Source organism: Ammodytes marinus (assembly GCF_949987685.1).
Source record: "Ammodytes marinus genome assembly, chromosome: 1".
In the NCBI taxonomy this organism is placed as follows: domain Eukaryota; kingdom Metazoa; phylum Chordata; class Actinopteri; order Uranoscopiformes; family Ammodytidae; genus Ammodytes; species Ammodytes marinus.
This window is the reverse complement of record NC_137230.1, coordinates 4,657,922-4,680,012: the sequence shown is the minus strand read 5'-3', so window position 1 is coordinate 4,680,012 and position 22,091 is coordinate 4,657,922. Positions and strand designations below refer to the sequence as shown.

The 22,091-nt window shown below is 41.5% G+C and overlaps 1 protein-coding gene across 2 annotated transcripts in view; it reads right to left on the bottom strand.

Moving 5' to 3' along the window:
• Positions 1 to 13,953: 13,953 nt before the first annotated feature.
• The window catches only part of arnt2 (aryl-hydrocarbon receptor nuclear translocator 2), a 69,489-nt gene continuing 61,351 nt past the window's right edge, over positions 13,954 to 22,091 (bottom strand). For both annotated transcript variants that reach the window (XM_080052315.1, XM_080052316.1), the window contains exons 18-19: positions 17,532 to 17,677; positions 13,954 to 17,337 (exon numbers count right to left, since the gene is read on the bottom strand). In XM_080052315.1, the coding sequence (XP_079908441.1) occupies positions 17,239 to 17,337; positions 17,532 to 17,677 (245 nt within the window). In that variant the 3' untranslated portion in view covers positions 13,954 to 17,238. The remainder of the gene's footprint in view (positions 17,338 to 17,531; positions 17,678 to 22,091) is intronic.

Genomic DNA, 22,091 nt, shown 5'->3' with positions numbered 1-22,091 from the left:
CATTGCTAAGTAGTTATTTATATCAAAATTTGATTTTGCTTAACAATGGTAGGTCAGATATGGGCCTATAATTGTTCATGAGCGATGTATCTAGATTGTTCTTTTTTAGGAGTGGCTTGATGACTGCTGTTTTCAGGGCCTGTGGGAATACACCTGTCCGAAGGGACATGCTGACAATTTGTAGAACATCTGAGGCCATACAGCTAAAAACTGTTTTAAAGAAGCCTGTGGGAAGAATGTCAAGGCAACAGGAGGAGGAGTTCAGGTGTTGTATAATGTCCTCCATGTTTTTGTGGTTTATCAGATAAAATTGTGTCATTGCCTTTGGATTGATTTTAAGTGGGCACAGCGATGACACATATGTTGAACTTTGTATTGATGCAGTGACAGCTTGTCTAATTTTGTGAATTTTCTCAGTAAAGAAAGAGGCAAATTCATTGCAGGCCCTCGTGGAGAGATGTTCAGACGCTACTGACACAGGAGGATTTGTTAATCTGTCGACAGTAGCAAACAGGGCACGTGCATTGTTGTTGTTTTTGGTGATGATGTCAGAAAAGAAAGACTGCCTTGCACTTTTCATCTCTGAGTTAAACGTGCACAGTTTCTCTTTGAAGATGTCATAATGAACCTGGAGATTTGTTTTTCGCCACCTGCGTTCTGCTTTACGGCACTCTCTTTTTTCTATTCTGACCTGCGGGGCATTTCTCCAGGGAGATCTCCAGAGACAACCTTCATTTTAGTGGGATTAAGATTAATTAATAAATTTAATAATTAATTTAAGATTAATTAACATTCCTCCCACCAAGTGTGTGCAAACAAAACCATATTTCCATTTCAATACCATAACATGATGACTCGCAAGATATGCAAACCAATGTCGGCGAGAAAGACAGGGAAAAATGTGACAATATTGCTGATGAAGTCAGAAAAGAAATATATATAACTCTCATGATATTTGTTATTGCGTGTTCTATTCAGACTCCCGTTCTATTCAGTGGTCCCTGTGTTTTCCTCCTGTTATTCCTCTGATGTTTTCTGTTCTCTGCTCTGTCCTGGACCACAGATCATGATCTCAGTGAGACTATCTGACCAAAATATTAACGGCTGAATTCAAGAAAAATATTCACCGTATCAAGTATCTGGTTTGAATAGTCATTTTTGGAGCCTCAAACCCTTAGATCTAGTAATCAAACACAATATTTTCACATGGCAGCATTTCAATTTTATGCATCCTCAGTCACAGACATAGGAGTGGTGCTTGTGATCATTTGGGAGATTTAATCTGCAATGCAAACAAGCAGTGAGGAATCAAGGCAAGATGAATAGATAAGTGAATAAATTACACTATCCAACCCCTTCTTTTGTGTACGTTTTGTGTAAGTATCACACTTGATTTGTTCAGAAAAAGCCTCATACAAACACCTCGGAACATAATCCAGGCAGTGATAACATTCAACATCCACCATCACAGATGTAAATTAAATTGATTTGTTTGTGTCTGTTGTCTTCCAGTTACACCCACCACCACCCATCCCCCAACCCCCAACCCAAACCTGATGACTGTTTCCCGATCACTCAGTCTACCACATTGTGAACGTAAATAATTTCTTTTTTATTATTGTTGTAACCCCAGACCTCTGTGTTAGCAAAATAAGATAAAATATCCATGTTAGCCAGATACTGCAAATAAAAGTGGCTTAACAAAACATGGTAGCTCGGTGCTCAGCAGTTTACGGTCACACATAAGGATCGGCGTCACACACACACACACACACACGCATACACACACACCAATAACAATGCTTCTTCGCCAACGGAGCCGACTCACTGTGCCGGGAAGACAAGTGGCTCAATCTGTGCTCTGCGTCAAAACACTAACAATGGGAAGAGGGCTTTTGAAAGCTGTCGGGAGTCTTATGGGAGTTTATTTGTGCCAGCAATATTAACAGCTTATATCCTGTGGAACACAACCCTCAGAGATTCCTACTTGGCACCTGACAGAGACACAGTAGTGGAGTGAGTCCAACAAACCCACAAAGAAAGGTCAACGATGCCTAGTCACAGCTGTGTGTGTGTGTGTGTGTGTGTGTGTGTGTGTGTGTGTGTGTGCCAGGCATGTACAAAGCAGTATGATCACTCAATAACCATTTTAATCAACAAGTGTTTCACAAATGATACTGTACGTACCATAACACGTTGAATATGTGTACGTGAAAGGTGTCGCTGAACGCACTGAGAGTTCTCACATACTCACTCCTTAATCTGGTTTCAAACAGCTAGGGTTACAGGCTTTCAAGGCAAAACACCCCTGATGAGTGCACTGTACACCTGCCCAGGACCAGAAGCCAGCAGATTGCTGGACCGGACCAGGTTGATTCTGGACAGTAAATATGATCAAACACCACCTGCTGTATACAATTAATGGGTTAGAAAATAAATAGACCAGAAATGAGGTGGCCTTTTCATTTACTGCAATGTGTGGTCTTACTCGAGGAAGCTGTTCCATTAAATGTAATTTTTGAAGTCGGGATGAAACCTTACTGTATTCACATGTAGAAAGCCCTATAGTGTTAGCATTCAAGACATGCATAGACATACATGGTCATCCACAACTCCACAAGTAAATACGTCATGTAGTCAGCTTTAAGTGGGCTGAGCCAATGGATTCAGGCTTTCATATTGTAGAAGCTATTTGAGTTATAATTACACTAAAAGCCCATTCCCTCCATTAGGTAGAATGCACTTTTCAGCCCTGTTCAGAGTTAGGGTGTGCTGGTGACGACTGACGGTTTAACACTGAGCAGAGGCCAGTGTGAACTTCCTTTAGTTGGACTTCAGAGTACTCGTGTATCTTTTCCTGACTGTCTGTGTTTTACGGCATGTTAAAGCACAATGGGATGTGAGTCATGAGCCAAGATTAGCACAGGATCTGACACACACAGTCACACATTGTGTTAGCAGAGTACAGGGTGAGAGTCTGAAGAATGGTTTGTCACTAGTTTTTGGGGGTCACGTCATAGGATTATTGTGTTTAAATGTGAGGGTCTATGGTGTGACGACAGCAGTGCCCTTTGCTGTGCTCTTGTGTTTTGGTGGGAACACCTGGACACTGTTTCTGAGATACTCAAAGCGCCTGCCGGTATGTCAGCCCCCTTTCACTCCTCACCAGAATGATTGTTTCTCTTCTGTGTTGCTTTTTGCATTAGCCACAGCGCCCATGCACTCTCATGCACCATATCATTCAAATAGCATTGTTTTTAGTATTGTAGCTATATACTTCTAATATCAGTGTTATTGTCGAAGTGTGGCGCTCGAGTTGGTGGTAACACTAGCGATGGCACCATCTGCACACTGCCACAGTCCCTTTTTTCAATACCACCACAGGGGGGTGGAAATGGGCAGCCATTAACTAACACCCACACACAGACACATAGACACACAGACACACACACAAACACACACACACACACACACACACACACACACACACACACACACACACACACACAGCTTAAAGGCCAGGACACACCGGTCCGACTACCGGACGTTGCCCGAAAATGGAGTCTGACGTTTCAGGCAGCTCCAGTCTGCCCGTCGCGGCCAAAAAAGTGCCAAGAACACACCGAGCCGACTACTGACTTTCCTTACGCTCCTGCGCTTGCGTGGGACGTAATGTCTCCATAACAGCAGGCGGCGCTAATCTGTATTGTGGCCCAAAAAAATATGGAAGCCGGAAATGATGGGACAGCTCTCTAGACCATAAACATAGATATAAATACGTATTTATAGTTATGGACCATAAAGAGCACCATTTTTAGCAGAGAGTGTCGAGCATGGTGTTGAGCAGTCAACAAGGGTTGATGCATGTGAGTACTCGAAAACAACTACTGAACAAAACAAACAAACACATTAAAACAATGGCTAGCTGTTGTCAGCTGTTTGTGCTACCCGCCTCACTTCCTGGCTTCACTGATTCGCTAGCCACCACCAATCAAATTGCTCCAACTGAAAGACTGCCCGACATGTTCAATCGGCTGAAAAGAAGCCCGACGACATCTACGACGGCCGACGTCACGGAACACACCAAACAGATTCGTGTCCCCGCCCCCTCCAGACTCTCCGACCATGTACGATGGCCGATTATCGGGCCGGTGTGTCCTGGCCTTTAGTCTCACTACTTGCATGTTTTCCAATCACTCACAATCTGTTTCTGTTCAAGGACCCCCTCGAAAACGAGATAGTTTCATCTCAAGGGGTCATCCTAATAAAATAATTTGAATTGTTCTGATTTCCTTCTGAATTAGTTTTGCAAATGTTACAGCCTACACAAGCCTACACAATGTAGACATTGCTGCTTTGTTACAAATACATAGCAGCAGTATCCAAAAGATATTTCTTGGCTCTCCTCCAAACTAAAAATAAGCAGTAAAATTCTAGACAGAGTGAACAGAGCACTGAACATCAAACTACAATAAGATAACCCAGCACATACAACTTTAACGACTGTAAAACGTGATGCGCTCATGTGCGATACAATATTATGCTAATTTTCAGTTTCAAAATTGCAATTTGGGTTTCAACTAGAAACTGATTTCATGGTGTAGTGTCCAAAAAAACCTTTATATTGCTCACAGTGCCATTGCTGAATCTCCTCTTTTCAGCCATTGTCTGAAACGCTCTGTTTTAGAGCCTCTGTCTCTTTAAGGCCCCGCCTTTCAAAAAGCCCAGTCTGCTCTGATTGGCCCTAAATCCATTGTTGGTTTGGGGGCATCTGGGGGGGTGGCTTATCACAGATTGAGGTAGTGCCAAGTTAGGTTGGTAATTGGGGGGGAGGGGTGACATGGCTTCTCCTCTTACGACATCATAAGGGGAGAAATCTGACTGGGGGTCTTAGAAAGGTGGAGGTGGAGAAAAAGTATGGAAGATTTTATTGGACTTTATTATCTGTGAAAGCTCAACTTCACAGATAATAAAGTCCAATAAAATCTTCCATAAAAAAAGAGAGAGAGTTGTTTTTTGCCATACTTTGGGAGTCTCTAGTCACACCAGGGACCCACATTGATGTTGAAAAAACATTAAAAAGTGCATTTTGTAATCTGGGTGATCTTTAAAGTAGCGCATGGCGGGTCCACTCTGTATCCAGCTGGCGTCAATGTCAGTGCATCATCCCAAGGAGACTGATGAGCCAGAACCATTGGCAGCAGTCATATTCATCACAGGGTCAAATGCTTTAAAAAATAATAATAATAATAATTTGATTGTGACAGCCTCAGTTCTCAATTTAAAAGAGCCATTATCTGAGTGCCATGCTATAACAGAGCTAATGATGAGAGTCAGTAACACGGGGTAGTAATTGAAAGTGTGAGGACCAGTCACTGGAACAAAAGGGTAGTCCCACAGCTTTGAGGCAGGAGTCAGAAGAAAGTGAGCGACGCTAGCTTTTGTCGCTTTTCTTCTCACAAAGCCATTGAAAGCAGTTCTGTTAATCACAGCCAATTAGCTCTAGAAAAAAACAAGCAACTGGTGCTTGTTTCAGGACAGCTTCAGCCTGCAGGGCTGACGGCTGAGGCACTTTATTAGCTGCACATTGTAGCTAATAGCATAATAGCCAGGGGCGTAGCACCAAATTCTGGGCCCCTATACAAAAAGTCCTGATGGGCCCCCTGAAAGGCGGTCTTACAATACACACGGCTCTCTGAGCCAGACAACTCCACAATATTTAATTTGATGAATGACCAAATCATTACTTTTAGCAGTGTTTCTCCCAGAAAATGTCTTAATGAAGGTGGTCACTGTCGCACTTTCCCCCGCAGTCCGTCGGCCCTGATAATAGCTATCAGTCAGCAGTGGCCCTGTCCAACCCACTTGCATGTAACGGTCAAAGAGGGCGGCCTGCACTGACGACTAATTGCTGCCGAAGGAAGGAAATACTGAGAACTGTTGACAGCGAGGTCCGTGGATAATTCACTATAACCCGACGTTTTTAAATTAAATTCTTTAATTATTTGAGCACCGCTAACCAAAGTTCATATTGGGTTGTGGCAGAAGTCTGCAGAAGATGCGTGAGGTTCTTAAAGCCATTCGGCCAGAAGCTTTTACTTTAGTTATTCTAGTACAGTGCCCGTAGGAAGCAGGTATTAGCTTATGCATGCTTAAAGCAGCTATGAGTAACTTTTAAATATCTTTAAAATAGCCTCATCTTTCCTCTGATAATCATAAATTACCTTTAACAGCAAACGAGACCATCAGTGACCATATAGTTTTTATTACTGCATTTTGTCTGGTCGCACACCCAGTCCAGTTTTTTGGTTCGCGCATGCACGCTCTATGGTCACATATTCGTATTGGTCGCAGATTTCAGTGTAGCGCAGCAACACGATTTGAGAAGCCTATCCCTCCAGGTGAGGGAAGGGGAGCGGGAGCCTTGTGTCAGACAGTTATTTGTCGTCATAATGACGCTAACAACTGTTTGGTTGGAGATTACTTTATGCCCGTTCTGATATTACAGTTTTTCTCAGTTGCTTTGGTGCTTTTCTCAGATCAGAATGAAAATTCTCATAACTATTAGTTCAAAAAAAGAATGCTCATCTCATCTGTAAGAGAGAGAGAGGCTGATGCAGAGAGGAGGACAGAGAGAAAGCACATGGAAGAAATACAGATGGAAAAGTAATTAAGCAAAACACATAGGAGGGCTGCTTGTGTTTGTATGGAATGGAAAGCAAGGGGAGATAAGGAGAAAAACAAGAGCTTTCAGTTTTTCTCAGTTGCTTTGGTGCTTTTCTCAGATCAGAATGAAAATTCTCATAACTATTAGTTCAACCTCTGCAACATTTAGTAATTTGAGCACATCATAGTAGCAATTTCTCCTTCCTCTGAACAAATTGCAAATGCTATTGGACATGTATCAGTTGCTTTCATACAATTATCTGCTGTTTTATAACATTGTCATTTGCTTATGTCATGTCAGTTAAAATGAACTATACTTATGGATGCTGAATAGTCGTTCCCAATAAAACTAATAGTCTTCATTTCATTGCTTGAGTCATTACATACAAAATTGTTGAACTAGTTATCAAATTCTGTCAAGCAAATTTCATACCTTTTCTTTATCATAGATACTTTCCTCGCTGCATTGCAAGGGATAATATCCGTTGTGATGTAGATGAAAATATGTGGCCAGACAGACAGGAACGTCTGGATGTGCCAGAATGATTTACCTATATATGTTCAGTTACAATATGTCCTGTTATATTGTTCACATTTGTGCACAGCTCTACCAAAAGGGTGTTTTTTTATGTTTGTTCTAAATAAGTGACTGAAGTGTATTTTTCTTTTGCACAATGCTGTAGATTTGAAAAGAGCATATACAGTAAAAATGTGAAACATACGTATTCAGTGTCTTTAACTTTACTGTAGTTTTCAAATGGCTGTACAAGTAGTGTATAGTGCTGTCTTGAGCATTTTCAGGTAGTGTCACCGAGTTCTGACCTTTTTTTTGCATTGGAAAACACTGAGAGAATAAACTGTCATAATGAAAACATGACAAAGCCATGTGACTATCTTGTTCATAAACAATGGTGTCAAGACTTCTCATTTTGATGACACTGGCAGTTTCATTGACATGAATACTTGCTTTTGAGGAATAGACTATCCATTTTGAGCAAGTGACGTACTTTTGCAGGTTATCCACTAGGTTTTGCAGTTTGCACTAATTGTTTTGAGAAATGCACTAACTGCTGTGCAAATGTTAATAGTGATGTGAGAATAGCACCAAAGCGACTGAGAAAAACTGTAATATGATATCTTCTACATATTTGGTCCAAAAAACTTCAAAATAAAGGATGCACACCTCCGTGCCTTGTGCAAGCCATATCCGGAAGCTCATGCCGATCTGACTAAAACTCAGAGAGATATGCGAGTCACAGACAGACAGACAGACAGACAGACAGACGTTTCTTGCTTTAAAGATAGATAGATAGATAGATAGATAGATAGATAGATCAATCAATCATGTAGTTTTGTCTTCAATAGTCTTGACTTTGATTTGTTTTGTTGTTTTGTTTGAAGCTGATGCTGTTTCTGGTTCCCTCCCATCCCCAGCAGTTTCAGTGGATCTGACCTTTAACAACTAAAGACTGTGGCAGCACTTCTCAGCACCTGGTCTCCAGAGGCGCCTGTGGTCAGACGCATTACACTCACATTTCATATCCAGCCCTGTATGCACTCTGAGTATACACCCAGCGCTGCCCCTTGGCATGATGGGAATATGAAGGGAGGATGGTAACCGTCTGGAATAATCGAATGTGTGTGTCTGTGTGTGTTTATATGTGTTTGGTGTGCGTATTGGGGTGGAGGATGAGAAGTATGTGTTGTGTGTGAATGAAGGATTGGGAATCAATGTACACTTGTCCTTATTTTGCTACATGTTTTTGTTTTGTCTTTATACGCTTTTGGTTTTGGGATAATGGTTTGATGGCTTATGTGTATGAATAGAATCTTTATTGTCATTGCACAACAGGTATACAATTAAATTGCAGTGCCTCTTCGGCCTGTGCATAAAAAAATAAAAATAAAGAAGGAAAACAGTAATAAGTTAATTAATTAAATAGCAAAGAATAAAAGGAGAAACATAGCAATATATCCAGCATAGCGCACACACACACGTCATGAATTCAAGGACCTGATGGCCCAGGGAAAGAAACTGTTTTTTAGTCTATTTGTCCTGCTGTTGAGGCACCTGTACCTCCTGCCGCAGTAGATTGAACAAGTGTTGTCCTGGGTGTGAGGGGTCTGCAGTGATTGCCCTAGCTCTCCTGAGACACCGCTTGCTGGCGATGTCTTCAAGCGAGGGTAGGGGACTGCCAGTGATGCATTGCGCTGTGTTAATGACCCTCTGCAGGTTCTTTCTGTCCGCCACAGTGCAATTGGAGAACCAAGCCGTAATGCAGTACATCAGGACGCTCTCGATGGTGCTGCGGTAAAAAGCAGTTTCTCCATTTCCAGATGGTTGCGTCTAAGTATCCTTAGAAAGTGAAGTCGCTGTCGGGCCTTTTTCACCACCTCGGATGCGTTGGTAGTCCAGGAAAGGTCCTCGGCTAGGTGTGTTCCGAGGAATTTGAAGGAGGAAACCTGCTGAACACAATCCCCGTTTATGCTGAGTGGGGCTGGTTCCCCCTTTTGAAACCGAGAGCTAAGAGCCGCTGCGTCCATGCGCGCCGCCATCTTCTCTATAGCAATGTGGGCGTTGACACCATCCTGGGAAGCACTAACCGGTACATCAAGGTATTACTGTTCATTCTGTATTTATTTGCGTGATATTGTATGTAGTATGTCGATTCTTAAGGTGGAAGAATTAAATTGAATTAAAAGAATTATGCAAAAAAATATGATGAAGTTGTTGGTTGTGTATAGCTGCAGGTGAACAGTCTGCGGTGTTTACGGTAACAGTGGGTTGTTGTGTTGTTCTCTCTCTCGGTGTCTCTCTCTCTCTCTGTCTCTCTCTCTCTCTCTCCCTGTGGTTTGAATGCTGTTGACACTGTGTTTTGGCATGATTTTGGATCAACCTGTCAGCGTGGAGACACACTGACTCCACGCGTGGAGACACACTGACTGCAGACAAGCATGCAGCTATGCTCTGCCAAACCCAGTGCGAAGACACTCACACACACGCACACACACACACACACACACACACACACACAAGCCACATAACATGTCAGTGGCTTATGCAAATGGTACACTATCTAACTCATACACACACACACACACACACACACACACACACACACAAACAGCACAGCAGGGCGTCGCGGTGATGGTTTTGGCTGGGGGAGGGGGGCTGCCCTAAAGAGACAAGATGCCATTCCTAAGCTATTAACAACACTTGAATCTGGCTTTTTTCCAAATAAAGCCCCTCCCGGGCAGTTATCAGCTAATGACATTCAGGCAGGAGATGCAGAGTGGAGCCGGTGTTATGCCGAGTTCTGCACGCTTGCTGGGAATGGCATGCACCTTCAGCTGTAGTGGAAACTAGCAGACATTGTAATTATTAAGGCACAATTTAACCTTCTCGGGGTCTGTCAATGATGATACATAATCAATTGGGTTTTTAAATGTGGAAAAATTAATGTTGGATGTCAAGTTCCCTTTATACAAAGCAAATTAAATAAAGTATGTGCTGATAAAAAAACAATAATCAATGTATGAAATTCCCACTAGGGAGCCAAAAGACTGAAAGTATGTGCTGGTTAAAAATAATATTATTCATAAATCTCCAGAAATACAGTTACATAGTGAAAGCATTATTCGGCAAAGGAGTAGCCTGTTTACTGTATGAAGGTGCATGCATTCAATTACCAGCATTGGCACGCAGAAGTGTGCATACCTACGGACGGCGGCAGCATGTAGATGCGGAATAGGAGACATCCCGGGAATGAAATGTTCCTTTTTCTCAGCCCATCCAAACGCTGTGGAGCTTAGCGAGACGCCAGAGGGGGATTGAAGAGAGGCTAATCAGAGTGCATGTCCTGTCAGCCAGGTATGTGGGGAAACTATTTCTTTTCAGATCACCTACCAGTCTGTTCAGGAGCCTGGGCTGAGAGGTGTCACGGTGCCAAGCTGGAGCCATGCCAGGAGCTGCCACTTTGTGTTGAGGGGGGGGAAAAACAGATTTGAGCTGGGGCATTCCACACATACCTGACGGGCTTTCCTATGGTTTTGTCATGCCTTAATAGCTCATATAAAAATGCTAGGACATTAAAAGTACATGAGTTATGATTTCAGAACATCACTGATGCTGTTCAGAGTGAGTAAACTGTTATCCGTTTTATTGTTGAAGGACTTTGACTGTTGACTGTCAACATGATAGGCCAAGATACCTGCATTGTGCTGCATTGAGGTGAGTGAGACACTGCAGGCAAAACATTGTTTTTTCAAGCACTGGTCAATCTTGAGATTTGTGGCTGTTTTGCTTCCATAACATGCATTCTTTGCATACTAGTAAATCTACATCAGGTACATCAACTAAACTTTCCATGATCGCATAACTAGTTGGGCTTTGCCAAATTTGCATATTTATTCAAACAATTCTGAAAAAAATTGAAATACAAAAACATTATTGTTTTATGGTATGTAATCAACTGGCAAAGTTTGATGATTTCTATATGTAAAATAGATGACCCGATTCACCTGCAGTGTCTTGTCTTAAATAGTTATTCCAGTATCTGCACTCATCATGTACTCTTGCACCACTTATAGCTCAGTACCAGAGAACAACCTTGTGTATTTCCTTACTGCAACAACCATGTTTACAGTCATGGATGGATAACTGAAGGGCTGAACTGTGTCTGTTTGCTCCTGTACACTTGCTCTCTGCACCATGTAGGGATAGTTCAGTCATTTGGAAATGTGGTTGTATGAGGTACTAATGCATAGTAAGTCTGTTACCTTATGGTTATAAGTATCAGTACGCAAATCAGCAGTGAAAAAAATCTACATTTCGCATACAATTGAACAGATATTTATATTTAAAGGTAAGCATTTATATATTAGACGAAAAACCTTTTTTTTTTGCTGGCACTTTACATATTCATTAACAACATTAACCAGTACTTGCCTTAACCTAACCTTGACCACTGACCACAAAAAAAAATCAGCGCTTTACAAATTCGGGAAACAATTATTGTCACCAATTGCACAAAACATCCCTAAACAACAGTTTTTAAGTCCCTACACACAGACACACACACACAGGCCTACTTATGGGCCTTTCAGAATATCTGTCTCCATGCATACATGTCCAGACCTGCTGTTCCTGATCTTCATATGTTTACAGTTCATGTAATGAGTCTGCTGAATGCTTAGGTGCTGACAGAATGTTTCAGGCTCTCAATCTGCCTGCAATGAAAACGGCAGTTAGAAGAGTGTGTTAGGGGCAGTGACTGACTGACGGAAACTTCCTCAACAAAACAATCAGGGAGATGTTGTCATGCCTTATTGGCATTTTTTCCTAAAACCTTTCTTAGGGAAGCCCCTGATTTTTCCTCACAAACACTGGTGTTTTTCCTCCATAATGAATACCAGTCCATACCATCACTTTTGCAGTCATCACAGAGGTTCTAACCATTTAATAGCAGCACCCTTTGTCTTTCATCTATACGGTAAAGGGTGTTGCGGCTCTCATCCATAAAGACATGTCGACTGTGCCCAGATGCTTGTCAGGGGCGGCCATACTCAATATTAGTGAGTGATTGACATTTGAAAGAGTAATATTGGACATTCCTACGAATGAAATACCCTCAAATGTGTGTTTCTGGTTCAATTGACCAAGGTGCAAAAATAAAAATCTTCTATTGTTCAATTCCCCCAATTTTGTTTAAGCCTGAATACAGTTTGCAAAGGTTAATTGTGGTTTTAATTTTCACTGTGATGTTTGGATGAGTTCTGAGAAGATAAACACTTTATCTATCAAGAATAAATCACATAGTCACGATCATTTCATGAGAAGAGGTCAAAAATATTTTATCCCAACTTTATGGGCGACCGTGTGTATTCTAACATTAAGTTTACCAGTAAAGTGTTTTGCAAAATTATCTTCTTCTGGTTGGTTAAGCACACACACAAATGTGTTTTCATCACTTGCGAGGACATTACATAGACTTACATTTATTTCCTGGAGACTTGCCCTAACCATAACTTCCCTAACCCTTACCTTAACCTAAAGCTATGTCTACCCTTACCATAAAGCAAGTCTTCACCCTTAAAATGTCATTATTGCATCAAGGGGACATCCATTTTGTCCCCAAAAGGAAGGTACATCCCCACAATATCAGTGTGTGAACAGAAAAATTTCCCCACAACATGAGTAATACCAGCACATACACACCGCACACACACACACACACACACACACACACACACACACACACACACACATAGGGGAGAACAGAGTTATATGTCACACGGGTTGGTTGTCACAATCGTTATATCTCGGAACCAGAAGGCGCTGTCTGTGAAATTTTGGTATGTAAATATCCAGAATTGGGATCAGAGGTCACCTACATAGTTAGACTGCTGAATTTGAGGTGAGAGGAATGTTTGAAGAAATATTTAGCTCCTCAGTATTTTTCTTCTAGGCTTTTACACAATGGGTTTATAACAAAACACTTGTTACCCTAAAAAAGTGTGAAGGGTAAGCTATAGTTTAGATTGTTGTTAGCAAGCTAATTAGTTGTCAGATGGTTGTTGGCCTTGATGCTAGCAAGAAATTCAAGTTGGGGTTGGTCGTCACATTTTTTGGGGGGTTGGTTGTCACATGTTATCCAAAGACTGCAGCCAGAAAAGGAACCCAATAATGAAATACATTGTCAAGCTGTATCCTCACTGACACCCCAGAGAAGGAAAGAATAGAGCAGGAAAAGGCAGCTAGCATGCAAAGGAAAAAAGGGCAACGAAATCAAAACAACCCAGTGCATCCCAAACTAGACCAGCTGCCAAGGCTACTGCACCCCAGTGCACTCCACCCCAGCTGGAGAAGAAGAAACAGTAAGTTGCAATGCAATTAAACTTTCAAATTATTTCTGCTTTCTTGCCTTCTTTATAAGATTATTCCCATTAAGATAACATTGTGACAAACAACCCCATAGTGTGTGACAACCGACCCCTTGATGGGGTTGGTTGTCACAATGTGTAAGGATGTCTTTGATGATTAATTTCTTCTTTATTACAATAAGTTAGAAAAAGTGAGGGGTACACATTTCAAGCCAACACTTTACGCTTCAATTTAATGTAGGAATGACTATTGAAAGATGTTTAGGTAATGAGCAATTCTCACTCGAGTAAAAAGTGTGCCTATTAGCCCCGGTCTACCCTACTTATTTGATCTTGAAATACCCAGTCCTTAATGAGAGACATGCGTGAATAAATGAAGACCAGAACTTTTGAATGGAAGCCACGTAACCAATAAGAATTTATTGTCACAAGCACAAATTTGTTACACAAAAATAATGGGTCACATTTACACAATTTATACAGGTCTAGAACTCAATGTACAACACACTAGAACTAAATACCGATAGTTAAATATGTACTCACATTGCACACCATATCATTAAAACCTACACAAGAAAAAAAAACATGTACTGTGTGAATGTAACACGTAGTCGACATAGAAATCACATTATTTACAAAAAAACATCCATTCGAGATCTTTAGCAAAAGCACTCTTAATGTCTGTTTCGAAGGTTCTCCCAATCCGTCTGTCAGACAACATTATACAATCTGTCATGTAAAAGCTCCCCCGCTTATAAAGTATTATTTAGCCTCTTAAGAGTTTCGGAAAGATTATAAAGTAATAAAGTCAAGTAGCCAGAGAGCTGAAGAGAACACACCCAAAATACACTAGTAAATACTGCGCTTTGCTTGGACGGTATGGCGTTTTTTTTTCCCTTTTTTAAAGCAGGCTGGTGAGATATAGCAGTTTCGCTTCATGAAGTGCACTTTAAGCCTTAGCTTAGCAACTGTCTGCAATGAGTTTTTTTTGTTTCCTTCATTTTGTTCCTTTATATATAGAATCCTTGTATATTCTCGCGTCAGGGCTTCTCTCCAGAGTTGTGGACATACAGCACTACATATATGTTAAACAGTAAGGTTGATGGAGAGAGAGAGAGAGAGAGAGAGGGGACAGCAGCAGCACCATCAACACTCACATTAATCTCAGTGTGTGCTTATGTGGGGACCATGTAGTGTTGGGACGTCCTGGCATGAGTTGTCCACTTGTCCACTACGACCACAGCAGGTGAAAGCAGGGGAGTGCTGCTAGGGGTGGAACCATACATCCATAGTTTGATTCATTGGCAAATTATCACACTGTATCGACGCAACGGCCAACTATTGATGCACATCGGAGTCTTTAATATACGCTTTTATTTTGACAATATCACAGTACCTCTGTGTGTGAGACGATGTCCGCTAAAATAATGAATTGTTTTTCTTTACATATCCTAAAGAAAAATCATACGTTAGTTTTATTTTTGTGAGTTGCTATGAATGTAACAGGCTATGAATGTAACAGGCTGTGTTAATGAGCATATGATACCGTCTCATATCGTTCGCAGGGCCAGACTGATTCGAATGAAAAGACGTATCGCGGTGGACTATTGTATCGTGATAAAACCAACGATTCACACCCCTAGGAGCTAGCACTAGTTTATTGTTCCTATTGTTCTCAGTGCATTGTGGGTAAATCCCATCCTATCTGGACTGACACCAAAGACTGCTTGAATGAAGATTTAAAACAAAGCACAAGTAAAGCATGGAGTGTGGAGCTGTGTGTGTCCACTCTGTTCTGTGTTTTTTTCTCAGTCATTGTGAAACGACGTGCATATGCTCAAAGCACACTGATACAATTATTCATGAAAGGATGTCAACCTAACTGTGTTGAACATTAGCTGAACATAAACCAGACCTAGCAGTTGATTTGGCACTGATAGCATAGCCCCTAATAGCGCTAACACAGCCTCTGTTTGGCATCATGTAGCAATAGATAGGAGCTGACAGATGTGTGTGTGTGTGAGACCCACTGTGTTAATGCCACATCTCTGTATGAGCTGGGTAGGCTCTATATTCACACACCTAATTGGACGTAAAGTACACAGACCTACAGCAGCATTCACACTCACTTTCAGTTGTGTAGGCCCGTTGTAAAATGTGCAGAAAAAAAAAACACTTATTCCCTCTGGAACTTGAAAAAAAACACACACATACACACACACACACACACACAAAAAAAGACAAACTATATTCAAAGCGCACAAAGACAGCCGCTGTTTTGCAATAATGCTCTCTAAGTCCCAATCACAGTGGAGCGGGAGATCAACAGGTAACCCATTATTATAATTACCATGGTGTTACTGGTGTCTTCTTACAGTTACCGTAAAATCTGGTTATACAAGACGCAGTCAGTCTCTAGGTTGAATGCATGAAAACGTGTCACCTTACGGCAAAAAAATTGCTGTTTTGAAACAAAAATCGTCCGCCCTACATGATTCCCCAAAGCATCATGGGACTATAGCAAGCTGTTTGGACATAATCACGAAAGAAGTCGCCAAGGAGTCAAGTCAACCGGAAAAGTCCAAAATACATGGCAGTCAGAAGGTCTGTGGTAAGAGACCAAATTGGAGGAAAGTTGAATTATTAGCTAGATAACTAACGTTGCTAACGTAAGCATCGCGGACATCGTTTCCTGTAACCTGCAGTGGTGCTTCATACGGCACACCCATGTCTATGACAAAGCTTTAGCTCAATTATAGCGCTCTCTTTTGGGTAAATAACCCAAACAGAATAAAGTACCTCTGCATTTTATACTGATATATTGGACGCACCCCAATTTTGTGATAAAAAAAAGGGTATTAAAAGTGTGTTTTATACGGATTTCACGGTAGTTGAAATATAAAGGTACTGAGCAGTGCCAGCTCAACCCCACCACTTAGACTGACATGCTAAAATCAGAACACATTCCCCTGTTGAGTCAATTCATTTCATATTTAGGATTCTCAGTTGTCCATAAGCATTTTTCCAAAATGATCATATTAGAAGAAGAAAAAACATCACAAAAGGTACAGACAGGGTGCAGGCAAAGAAAAGATGTCCAGTCTTTTTTGTTTAGTACATGATTTTGCTTGGATGTTTTTTTTTATCGCATCCTGAAATACACATGATCCGTGTTGTAGTGTACGTGTCGTGCACTTGGCACATTCATAGATTGTTGTCATGAGGAACGTAGTTTTTTTTTTGGCGTGAACTTGAAGTTTTTGTTTTGCCTTAATGTAAAAGAGAGGATGTGTAAACACTAACATACAAGTCATATACATACAGTATATAGTCAGCTGATACTGCAGAGAGCTGAATAGTGGAGTAGTCACAGACTGCAGTGTGTGGAGACAATGTCCAGCACTGTGATTGAGTGACAGCAGGGTTCCTCTTCACAGCCACACCATACTGTACGGTGTATGTTCACAGACAACATACTGCAGACATTAGTGGGACCGTGTCTTTGTATGTGTGCAAATGACAAAGTGCACCGCCAGACATTCACTGTGATGCACATCAGCTGTGTGTGTGGTTGGCCGTCTAGTAATATACAAAAAAAAATATCAGACCACGTGATGAGATGAATGCAAATATCAGTCCAGTTCTGAGAGAGGGGGAGTGATAAAGAGAGAGAGAGAGTGGAGGAGGGGGTTACTCAGAGAAAGGTGGGAACATGCCGAGGTCAGCGAAGTCCTCAATGTTGTAGTTGGCTGTTCCCTGGGTGGGATCTCCAGCCATGGGTAACATGTCCTGCAGAGAGACACACACGCACACACACACACACACACACACACACACATACAGGTTTAAGGGTGTTGCTGAGGACACACTGCTATTATCACACATATGATATCACATAGCTGTTGACACTGGTCCGCAGCCAGAAGACACTTACGGCCTCCACACACATCCTGCACTGTGTGTGTGTGTGTGTGTGTTAGTACCTGGAAGACTTCTGTCTGGCTGGGGTTGGGGTGTGCGTGCTGCTCTCCGGGCTGCTGGGAGTGATGCTGGTTCTGCCACTGGGACCACACCTCACTGGGCCGGCCCTGGAACTGAGCCCCACTTTGACTGCTCTCCCCCGACACATCTGCACACACACACACACACACACACACACACACACACACACACACACACACACACACACACACATTGTAGATTTAATTTGACATGGACATGACAATATCATTGGACGAACCAGATGCATTGTTTTCAGTGTATTAGCATAAATGCTAGTTTTCAACAAAAATGCTAGTTTTCAACACCTGTCCACAGGAGTCTATATTAGCGACCATATTACACCGGATTTTAATAGTACTCAATTAAAATATGAATAGTGAATAGTGTGGATGCAGGAGGGCTAATAAACTATGTCTTACAGATTATTATTAAATGTTTTAATCGTCAAATGTAACCGTAATGCAACAGGAGGGTTAACGGAACTTTACTGAGCTAGTGAGCTAGCGCTGCTCTCCTGTACAGTAGCAGCCTGAAGGTTCAGACATTAGACTCAAAATGTGAGTGAATGTGCAAGATCAACGCTGTAACATGTTGAACCTCCAGGGCAGATATTCATGCACGTGGATTTGGATCAGGGCCAATATAAACTTGATCTTGACATCCATTTAAATGTTGCAAGTAAAGACAGGAGCGGGCCAGAAAGAGGTGGGGCTTTTTAAGAAACTACCGTTATTTATTCTTATGAAAACAGGAAAAAATTAGGAATAAATGCCTGTCTCAAATCAAGGCCTCCTTCTCTCTGTACTAAAAAGTAAATTAATTACATTTACATAAAGTATTCTTTGGTCTGGTTTTCCACTGCGTGATTCGGTGCAGCTCGGCACGCATTTAACTATGTTTCCACTGTCAAAAGTTGCAAAGGGTACCAAAATAAGCTAACCGTGCTGCACCTATTTTTGTTCACCCTTCCGTTGGGGTACCGAGCCGTCCTACAGGGTTGAGCTACAACACACTGAAGTATGTTGATTTTCGGTGCGATAGATAAACCTCGGTAAGACATCTGTAGTCTTCTTTATCAACACATTCTACTCATGTAGCAGTGTGCGCTTTACGACTTGTAACTTTCTCTCCTTGTACACCAGCAAATACATGCCACGACTGACAATGCTGAGACTTTGGCTGCACACACAAAATATGGATTTACATATACGGTATATAAATTTATGCACACCCTATCCCTGCGAGGTAGTTGTGAGTGTCTAGCAGAGCATATTAAAGCATAGCAGATTGATAAGCTGTCTCGAACATTCTTCCACCATAATAAAAAAAGAATGCTCATCTCATCTGTAAGAGAGAGAGGCTGATGCAGAGAGGAGGACAGAGAGAGAGCACATGGAAGAAATACAGATGGAAAAGTAATTAAGCAAAACACATAGGAGGGCTGCTTGTGTTTGTATGGAATGGAAAGCAAGGGGAGATAAGGAGAAAAACAAGAGCTTAACATGGACAACACATAGACAACAGCAGAGCCAATGAGTGGCACTGGCTGTGACAGACTTCACATGGTCTGAGGAGGAGGTAACCTCATGGAGGGTATGTATTAAAGATACACAAATACATGGATGAGGCAGTGGAGAGAGCGATAGATAGATAGATAGATAGATAGATAGATAGATAGATAGATAGATAGATAGATAGATAGATAGATAGATAGATAGATAGATAGATAGATAGATAGATAGATAGATAGATAGATAGATAGATAGAGAGAGAGAGAGAGAGAGAGAGAGAGATAGAGAGAGAGAGAGAGATAGATAGATAGATAGATAGATAGATAGATAGATAGATAGATAGATAGATAGATAGATAGATAGATAGATAGATAGATAGATAGATAGATAGATAGATAGATAGATAGATAGATAGATAGATAGATAGATAGATAGATAGATATGGCTAATGTGTGTATCCATTAAAAGTCCATCAAGTAGCCGTTGGACGCTGGACATGCTAACATTCCTAAAGCCATGCGGGCAACAAGCAGCAGCAGCTGGCTGATGAGCCCTCACTGACTGAACACACGCACGCACACACACAGACACGCACACACACACACACGCAATAAAGCATCTGTATTCTATGATTGCATCTCCAGCTCCGAGAAACAACATGTTGGTCATCTGTTTGGTCCAGCACTTTGGTTCAGAGTGAAATGTCTCAACTAGCAAATGTCCCTTTGACTTCTTTGACGGTACTTGCCGAAATGATTCTGGATCAATCTGCTGATTGTTTCCTCAAACTATTTATTTGTTATGAAAAATGAAGAATTAGTAACATAGATGCTAGCTGGCTGGACTGTAAGAACACCTGCTGATAATAACTGAACTAATAACACATGACTGATTCAATGCTCAGCATTTTCATATTTGGTGTGAATATTTCAGCATGCAAGTTTTCATTTTTCATTTCACTTTTATTTATCCTCGAGAGACCAATTGAGGGGTGACCCTCATTTACAATGACGTCGAGATCAAACAAATTCAAAGGAAAAACAACAATACATAAACAATATTCAATGCAAATACATCAAATACACAACAACAGGTGAAGAGAAAAACAATTGAAACATTTACACAGTGGTGAAGAGTGGCAGCAATTAAAATGAAATGGGTGAAAGTACAATATAGCCTAATTAAAACAGTTACAGGTAGAGTTTGGCAGATTTAAGATAGTTTGTTTAAATAGGTTAAATCATATGAAGTTATTTAGTTTAATTTGTTGCTGTAAGTTGTTCCAGGAGTCAGGGGCACTGAAGCTAAAAGCTGTCTTTCCCAGCTCAGACCGGGCTTGTGGGACATAAAGCATAAGCATGTCAGTGGAGCGGGTCTGATAAAGCCCATCTGAAATTTGCAGCATTTCTGTTAAATAACGAGGAAGCTTCCCAGTCAAGGCTTTGTAAATAAAAATGTGCCAATGTGCGTCACGTCTCTCTTTAAGGGAGGACCACCCAACCTTTTCATATAAAAGACAATGGTGTGTGTCATAAGCATCTCCTGTGATGAACAGCCGATGCAGGCAATCTGACAGAACTTCATTTGCATCTGTATGTGTCTATCAGTGGGAAACATTTTTTGAAGTAAGTAGATGTCATAAGAACTTATCAAATGCAAAGCTAAGTTGTGTTATTCATGGGCCTAATCAAAGGGCCGTTAACTCAGCGTGAGGTTAGCAGAAAGCTTTAAAGGCCACACAATGTGACCAATATTAATGGAGGGCCGAGCAGTTAGAGTGACTTGGCTTTTGTCTGCTTTACCTCCCCATCCATGTAATTACCTCAGGACCAAGAATAACCAGTGAGGCTTGAAGCTAGGAAATAGCCTTTCTTATTGAATTGACACATCTCCTGCAGTACATTGTTAAAGTTAAAACCTTCTACGAGGAACATTTAAATGTTAATGAAATATTCTAATTTTTCCTCTGATGATTATCATGAGCTGTGACAGCAAACGAGACCATCAGTGAAGAGAATGCTACTTTATAGATATTAAAGCCTTTGCTCTGGTCTGAATCCCCGCCAAATCAGACCAAACAATTTAGGCAGGCAGACGGGGAAAAGCCTGTTTATGAACACTACAAAATCAAAGTTTACTTTGCTTCACCATGGTCATATTAACGTTATTATTCTGACAGTCACACATAAATACATTAGCTCATAATGGTAAATGGTAAATGGACTTGACTTATATAGCGCCTTCTAGCCGATTTTCTCAGCCCCAAAGCGCTTTACATATCTTACCACATTCACCCATTCATACACATACTCATACACCGATGGCAGTAGCTGCCATGCAAGGCGCTCTCTGAACCATCGGGAGCAATTTGGGGTTCAGTGTCTTGCTCAGGGACACTTCGACATGTGGCGGGGAGACGGGGGATTGAACCTCCGACCCTGCACTCCAGAGGCGATCTCCCTACCCACTTTGCCACTGCCGCCCTAAAATAATAATAATGCACAACACACACGCACGTGCTAGCAAAGATCTTTAGGATGGCAGGCGATGATGTAGTAAAAACACTCCAGACATTTTGTCCAGAGCAGGCGCTATAATCAACTGTCTCATAATACTGAACACAACTGCATCAGAAAAGGTACTGCCACATGGATCAGCTTTAAGTGTATACACTGACTTAAGTACAGGACTGCTCCATAGGTGACTATTTACCCTGCCTCACAACACACACGCACGCACACACACACACACACACACGCACGCACGCACGCACACACACACACGCACGCACACACACACACACACACACACACACACGCTAGTGAGCTGATAACAGAATGAGGCTCATATATCTGAGGAGCAGGCTGACTTTATCATTTGTGAGTATATTAGCTGTCTAGATGAAGCACTGCTACCTCTGCACCATGTTTGTCTTCTTTCAGTGTGTTCCACTATGCAAAGGCCTGTGGAACAATGTTCACTCCCTCTCAGCTCTACACTGAGGTTCAGACAACTTTCAATTAGCACTGA